The following is an 8500-nucleotide window of genomic DNA, read 5'->3' as shown; positions in this document are numbered from 1 at the left end:
ATTATTTGTTTCAGATTGATTGTGTGAATCCGATAATTTCATCGGCTCTCAATTTATTTCTGAAATATTAATTCAAATTAATTGAATGTATATTAGATAGTAGTTCAACATCTTAACACTCGGACCGAAAAGGCGCTTTGTATTTAAAGTCTTAATATTTATTATAGACGGTCTTGTTTCCAATCATATTAATTTTTATAAATTCATCTATATATTAAATATAAAAATCGTAATTGTTATGTAAATTTATTCTACATAAAGATAATGAGATTTTAAAATTTATTGAATAATTAGATCAATTTTAAGATTGAAAGTAACGCTGATGCAATCAATAAAACAACTAAGAGAATTCATTGATATTCATGTCTGCTACTTTCCATAATTAAAATATAACAAACTAAAACGAAACATAAAAGTAAAAATAAGTGCGAGAGTTTATAAGAATTTTGTTAGTACACACAGTTTGTCCCTCTATATTTGTCATTTTTTTAAATTACAGATACTGTAATTGAAATGGTTTAAATTTTAATTTAAATACTTTATATACATATTTGCATTTACTATAAATAAAAGCACAAAGCCTTTTTATTCTAGCTAAGCTGAAGAGAGTTAATATCAAGATAATCAATACTACTGATGACATTACAATTAATAAAAAGAACGTATGTGAGAAATAATATCAGTATTGACAAAATATATTCGTCGGTAAAAGCTGTTAAGAGAGATAACGATGCGTTTGGAAAACGAGGTGAGCTTGGCGAGGTAATTGCAAATGACGATTTTCCGTCCATCTTATAGCGTACGATTTTAACGAGGACGATCGCAACGCGAAAACGATCACGTTCCAGCGAATTGAGCATCGTGTATACTTGATACATCCCTTTTATCGACTTCCACCAGAGAATATCCCGGCAAAGTGCCGCGCGCCGTCAAGGTACGACGATAAAAAAAGAATCACAATTGCTATGCATGATGGACCTTGCATCTCGACGTCCAATTCCAGGCGATTTTTTTATTTCGGGCAATAATTATTTAACAGAGATGAAAATTCTTTTAAAAATTCTTTAAAAATTTATATTAATTGAGTGCAAATTTATCCTTTTCCACTCTCCTCTTGTGATTTTGCACAGAGAAAATAAATCATTAATTTAAATTAAATAATCTGAAATCATTCCTGTATATATAGGGTATTTCAGACTTGATGCACCGCCTGCTAATGGCAGAAAATTCATTTCCTGAAGCCATTTTGAGATGAAAATTCCAATATCAAAATATCCCAGGCATAATAAATTATTAATAAACATTTTTTTAACATCAATAATTTTAAATATCAATAATTACAAATATCAGTAATTTTATCTTCATTTATACGTAACATTTATATCGATATTAACAAGAGACAACAATTGACTTTTACTTCTAGCACTTTGCATTGTACCACGCTTAAGACATTTTAGGATTGGAATTTTCATCTCAAAATGTCTTCAAAAATCTGACATTAGCAGGTAGTACGTCTAATTTGAAACACTCTATATATATATATATATATACATACTTGCAAAAATTATTAAGTTTATTGTATGACTTAATAATGTATAGACGAGTGATATTGTTAAAGCATCTAAAGGAAGTACAAGAATTTTTAATTTTAATTATGTAAAAAATGTAAAAAGCTTTTTCAGATCACATAAAATAAATAAAGTGATTTATTTTATACAGATATTATAGTTTTATGTTATAATATTTTTTGTAATATCTCATAATTGTTTTTACATATTATTTACGTTTTTAACAATATCGATTAAAATTATTTCCTAATATTTATTATTTTGTAATTGAGATTATAGTATGTAATACTACGATTATAATCTACGATTATAATTTGAAAGATTAAATGAATCGTAATACAATTAATCTGTGATTTTTTTTCTCACACACACACACACACACACACACACACACACACACACACACACACACACACACACACACACACATATATTAACTATATAATTGATATATTTCGATACGTTGCATTCGTAAGAATTTATTCCTTGTGAACACAAACATTTTAAATAATTCTAATACTTTTAAATAATTCTTTACTTTAGTACGATCATTGAAGATGGTTAAAAGTCAGCCGAAACATGCGGAAATTAAATTTGCATTACATTTATAATAATAAGTTAAAATATACATTATATTTTGTGTTATTGTAGCGCATTTATAACCGCGCAATTTTTTATTTTTGCTTTTATATTTTGATATATTTGAAATTTGGCATATATACTGAATCATTTTTATGTTCTATATATATATATAAAAATATCTTACTTAAAGTAATACTGGTGACAGCCACGAATATTTTGCGGTACGTTATGGAAATATTCATTAATCAGAATGATAATAAAAAATTGTTTTTTTCAAATTTTGAGATAAAATCACATTCGATGAGGGCGATTGAAGATGTAAGGGACATCTTGTGCGTGCACAAATTACACACACACAAACAGACACACACACGCGCGCGCGCGCGCGCACATACGTACACACACACGTATACACAATGTGTGTGTGTGTGTGCGTGCGCGTGTGTGCGTGCGTGTGTGTATGTGTAGATTTAGGTTTAGGAAACGTTGATTGCCAGGTACGCCGGTATGCTAATAAATAGGAGACTACAAAAAAGGTATTCGTGCGTATCGGCGCATTGACGAATATTTTGCGGACCATAGCCTAGCGATTAGGCGATTTCACAAATCGATGTTATATATCTGTACCTGTACACGTATAAGAAAAAAGAAAAAGAAGAAAAAAAGAATAAACGCATCACTGGCCCCGGGGTCAACCGGGAATTTTCTTGTCTCTTTCCATAAATATATCGTACTTGTACCAATGTTCCAACACACCACATAGCGATTTAAATAGCGATTAACTAATATAATATACCGATCAAGCGGAAGTACATCCTGTTATTTTTCCCTTAAGGCAACGATTTTCAAAGTTCCAGCGCCATTCCTGATATACAAAAAAAAAAGGAAGGAAAGACAATGTTGGTAAATTTTTTCTACGGTTTTTCCACGAATTTTTCCACAAGAAGGAATTCCATTCCCTCTTTTAAAATAATTTATATGCATATATTTCGTACTTATTCTATTCAATCCAAACGTGACGATCGTAACTCGAGAACCGTCTGGCTTTTGCCCCTCGGAAGTGAAAGGCCGGCCTTCGGAAAACGCTGCCTTAACATGGCTTTTAGATGTGCGAATACAAGAGACTATTCCGTGCCGGAAAGTTTTCGGGATCGATAAAGTCGATGTGCCGTCCCATCCTTCTCGTGATTCACTTTTGGAAACGATTCGTGGACATATTGCCTTGCCGTATTAATGATAAGTATACTTGAGAGAACATTTCGAGCGAATTACAAAAATGCCGAGATTAAGAAGTTATGATATTGAATGATACGAATAAACGTCGAGAGAGAAATCGAGCGAATTAATAGATGTTCAAATAATATAAAATATTCCCGTTTAACGTGCGTTCAACGTTTAACACGCATTGTAATTATAATATATATGTAAAAGAAATTTCATGAAGAAAATCAAAAGTAGTATGTAACATGTGATTATTAAAGAAGGATGGTTTGGTTAAACTTTGTAGAATTTACTAACAAGTATTAATATACCCAAAAGTACGCATATGTACACACAATTTATATATATATATAAATATTATGTTAAAACAATAAATTTTTCTTCTTTCTTTCAAGAAAAGCTAATGTTTAATATATTTTTTTATCAAAGAACTATAAGATTTATTTGCCAAGAGGACTTTTCCTAGTTATAGAAATCCTTCGTACGTAATTAAAAGCTACAGTGAGTGCGAAAAGTATTCGTATAAGAAAATTTTTTTGATAAAAAAAAGCCTTATTTGTAGAAAATAAACATTAAATAATTAGTAATTTTATGAATACAATGAATAACATTCTGTTCCAACATAAACGATGAGCTTCGCGTGTATTCCTGATTTTAAAAGTTTCTCGATTGTATATACCTACTTTTAGTATGAATATACTTTTGGGGCGTCCAAACAATTTTTCATTTTCGCTTATTTTTAAAATAATATATATTTTCTATAATTAATACACATCTTTTTGGTGTGTATATATATATATATAATTTTGTGAAACGTACAGTCTACTTTATTTTTTATAAATAAATTGTTAATTACTCAGCAAAAAATGACGCTAATTAGATGTTGAATCGATGTCAAATTGGTGTCAAATTCATTGTATCGATTATATCGATATCGATTCGTCATCAATTTGACGAATCATATTTTCTCACTGAATAATAATATATACTTTTTAAAAATAAAATTTTCTTTAATACATTTTGTACTCACTGTATACTTACGATTACCATTAAAACATTGACTCAAGACATTTTTTAGCTACCGGAATTTACAGTTTTAGATGTTTAGAATTAATGTTCTATAGCTTACCGTGATTTTTTTCTCGTATGCATCCAGTCGAAATGTCCACGAATCGTCAACGCTGCATCCAGAAGCTCCGTTGCGACCTATCGTCTTTTTCGTCACTGACGTCGAAGCGACGTATCGAATTTGAAGCCTGCGAAGAACATATACATATATGTACGTGCTTACGAAATTGCACTGGATAGACGATTATTCGTTCGACGACAGAAACGGAAGAAAAAAGGGAGAAAAATCATTCCGACGGTGCTCCGCTATATTGTGAATATTTGAGGAGAAAATGCGAAAAAATGTTCAATTTTTGGACACCAAGTGGAGGACATCCACGTGATTATATTAACGACGAGAAATAATTCGACGTGTTAGTTTCTTACGATGTTTTTATCTCGTGTATTAGATCTTTATATATACATATATGTATAGACCCCATAGACGTATACAATACCTGTACGTATACACAGGCATGCAAAATATATATATATATATATATATATATATATATATATATATATGAGCTACGCCCACCCCCACCCCCTCCTCCCATATAGCGTGACGTATTTATGTGAATTTTATCATTTTACTAAGAACGAATGTATGCCGTATAATTAAATAAAGTGGGAAAAAATACACATATACATATATATATATATTATAAGTTCCCGCGCATGGCGTTTTTATTTCACGAGATACTGAACTTTTTCAGATTATCATGATCCAGTAAAGAATGTAATTGTAAAGTGTAATCAATAAAGAATTTTGCCTAATAATCCGAGGATGTTTATCACCCGGTGATATAAAGAAATATATATAATTATTACTCAAAGTCCTACAGCAAAATTTTAAATCAAAATACTAATAAAGCAGTACATGCAGAGAGAGAGAGAGAGAGAGAGAGAGAGAGAGAGAGAGAGACCGCGAATGCCAGTCTTTTTCCTGTTACCGTCGAAATCGCCCGTACAATTTAAACTATCGCCCTGGGTTGTCCGTATTCTCTATGTTTTTATCGACAGGCTCAGAAAATGGATGTAGCTACGTAGTACGTAATTCCCGAACCGAAAATGGATGTACTCTCTACCCTCTCTGGTGCAACTGGGTGCAACTGAGTGCCACTCTCTCCAAACTTCAAACAATCGAAACTCTGCGAAACTCTGCCAGCCACTCAGCCAGCAGGTGGCAGCATCAAACGCGGACGAGCAATGACGAGCAAATACGTCAAGCGATATGTTATAAATAAAGAATATAAGGTAGATGATAATTTTTTGCGATCAGCGTGTAAATACGATCTGTTTTTGTTGCCCGGATCCAAAATCCTCCATGTAAATTGCGTTTGCGACCTAATGATGAACTGCTGTTCGTGATGGTCAGTAACACGACAATAACACTAACGATAACCGTGCTCTGTTTTGTGGTGCAAGCAAGAGGTTTCCTGCCAGCCAATCGATTCGCGAATGCATAACCTGCGAAACGTTACTTCCAGATGTTCTGCGTTAAACACGGCAGGAGGCAGAGCGTCTCGTTACTGTTTAATCTGATTCCGAGGGTTCTTTACTCGCGTCGCAGCGACCGAAGCACGAGCTCCTACAAGATCGTCAAGTCTAATGGCGATTCCTTGGACGGTGAGTAACCTGGATTATTCATCTCATTCGAATGTATCATCAGAATGGAAGAATGTGATCTGTTGCGGGCCTGCAAGAACTCGCGTATAAATTTTCGGTATTTATTTCAAATACCCCCGTCCATTTCGATTTTCATGAAATTAAGCTCAACGCGTTTTTGCATAAAAACGAAAAAAAATCTGACAGAAAAAAGTGTCGCTCTGCCCCCCGTGAATCGAGATATTAATTGTTAAAGTTGATGACCATTTAGGTTAGGAAATTTGTCACAGTCGTGAAAAAGATCCTTCTCTGTTCTTGCTATGTGTGGAAAGTATAATTGTAAACTCATATGGAATCGTTCGTGGGTTACTAAGAACGATGTCTCGCAAAACGAGATATAATTTTAAAAAATTGACTTTGTTTTTAGGGGGCGAGCGGGATGGGAACCGTTCGCATATATACATTAGTTGCTTTCCATTTACACACAAGCGAGACTGAGTCTGAAGTGAGCTGAATATTTTATACTCAGATTAATGACGTCGCTACTTTCGGTAAAAAGTTATCACATGTCAACACAGGTTCGTAACCTCACTTTGAAGTGAGTTTACGAGACTGGGTAAAGCACTCGAGCTTGTGCAGATTATGGGTAAAGGAAACTCAGTTGAATCTCACTTGTCAGAATACAAAAGGAACGCGCATTCAACTAATTGACGTCACAAGTGAGAATTATTTAAGAATCGATGTAAATGGAAAGCAACTATATAGACATGTATGTTTTTCGCATATACTTTGCAATTACGGAGGATTCCGCAGAGATGCACATTTGTGTGATCCCCAGCAACATCGAGAATCCGCCTCTCTACTTCGCTCCATCAATTATTAACGCTGTGTTCGGTTAATAGAGAGCAGCGTTCAATTGGTGGAGCAAAAATAGAGGGGCACATTTTTGATGTTGTCATGGGCTAAATGTGCATCACTGGTCAGTTCCGTCTCTCCTCTCCCTCTCTCCATGAACATAATTGGCCAATCAGCGTTAGTCATACAAGTTGGCTATTGGTCAATTTCACCGATAAGACTTAGAACTTATCGGCTACCGACTCAGTCATAGCATCAATATAAGGGTGAGATTTCATTTTATTTGTGTGTTTTTGTCATGTGTTTTGTCACAAATTTTTTAAACTGTTGATTAGCTATAGGATAGAGAAGATCCAAGAATATTTCTCTGTCCTGTACACATTTGTCATACGACGAAAACGCACAAATGAAATCTCACCCTATATATACCTATTTCTTTTTAAATATAAAAAAGTATAACAATACGTACAGCTATAAAAAAAAGGATCTATAACTAGGATCTTAAGCCTACTATAAAACTTCTGAAGCCACTTCTATTGAATTTCAAATTTTATATAAGCCATCAAAAGTATGTTTTTTATATAAGTGTATACATTTACTATTTGTATTTGATATATTGTAAAAATACAGATATTGACAACAGCGTTTTGGGTGTCAACTCCAATTGGGAATTATTAACGCCAAGGGGTTTTAGATTTTATCTTCCTGGAAGTATAGGACCTGCTTGGCTAGATGCTACTACCACTGCCCAAGTTAACACTCAGTTCGTTAAACTATGTGATAAAGAAGAGTTAATGGAATCATTGAACAATAAAAATAGATATCAAGAAGATGTAGAAAATTGGGAGAGTATACAGCCGACATTGGACTGTGTGGCTCAGGAATGTCCTATTCTTCTACGAAAAAGTATAGAAGAACTATTCCCGGGATGCTTAGATGTGACTATGTCACATCTCACTATTATAACTATTAATCAGAAAGCAAATCTTAAATCTATGAGATGGCGTAAAGAAACAGAAACAGAAAAACTTGCCAAATATGTAAGTTATACATGATGATGTTGTATGATAGTACGGCACTTTTGTTTGAAAATCTAATATAAATATAACAAATATATATCGCTTCTTTACTTAAAAAGTGACACATTTAATAATTAATGATGATTTTTGAATTATCACGAATGAGATAAATATTATCCTTGATATTATCTCATTACTCATCAAAAGTAAAAGTAAATATTTTATCAAAGATCATGGAAAATGTATTCTTTTTCCTGATATTATTTAATTTTCTGTCAATTTCAAAAACAGTTTTCAAAATAAGAAAGTAATATCTCATAAATCTAAATATATCTACATACTCAGAGGAAAGATACATTTATACATTATAGTCTATTAGTTTGTTTTAGCAGCCTCCGATATATGTACAAAGCTCAAAATGGTCGGTTACTGGGCAGACTTTATAAATCCTTTCAGTGGACAACCCTACTTGAGTCCAAGAAAGACCAATCTGTACGAAACCGATGAACGATTTCGCTGCGTAGGATTTAAAGTACAACA

The 8500-nt window shown here is 32.9% G+C and overlaps 1 protein-coding gene and 1 long non-coding RNA gene across 2 annotated transcripts in view; both read left to right on the top strand.

Moving 5' to 3' along the window:
- LOC108753651 overlaps positions 1 to 3712 on the top strand; it is a 4498-nt gene extending 786 nt beyond the window's left edge. Inside the window, exons 2-3 of the long non-coding RNA XR_001939646.1 lie at positions 595 to 934; positions 2986 to 3712. This is a non-coding gene — a long non-coding RNA (uncharacterized LOC108753651). The remainder of the gene's footprint in view (positions 1 to 594; positions 935 to 2985) is intronic.
- A 1948-nt stretch (positions 3713 to 5660) lies between these two features.
- LOC108753397 (methylmalonic aciduria and homocystinuria type D homolog, mitochondrial) overlaps positions 5661 to 8500 on the top strand; it is a 3042-nt gene continuing 202 nt past the window's right edge. Inside the window, exons 1-4 of the mRNA XM_018494940.1 lie at positions 5661 to 5735; positions 5969 to 6107; positions 7572 to 7981; positions 8340 to 8496. Coding sequence (XP_018350442.1) covers positions 5688 to 5735; positions 5969 to 6107; positions 7572 to 7981; positions 8340 to 8496 — 754 coding nt within the window. The 5' untranslated portion in view covers positions 5661 to 5687. The remainder of the gene's footprint in view (positions 5736 to 5968; positions 6108 to 7571; positions 7982 to 8339; positions 8497 to 8500) is intronic.

Source organism: Trachymyrmex septentrionalis, unplaced genomic scaffold (genome assembly GCF_001594115.1).
Source record: "Trachymyrmex septentrionalis isolate Tsep2-gDNA-1 unplaced genomic scaffold, Tsep1.0 scaffold7, whole genome shotgun sequence".
Taxonomy (NCBI): Eukaryota; Metazoa; Arthropoda; class Insecta; order Hymenoptera; family Formicidae; genus Trachymyrmex; species Trachymyrmex septentrionalis.
Note: the sequence above shows the minus strand (reverse complement) of the source record. Positions and strands in the feature narration are given on the sequence as shown.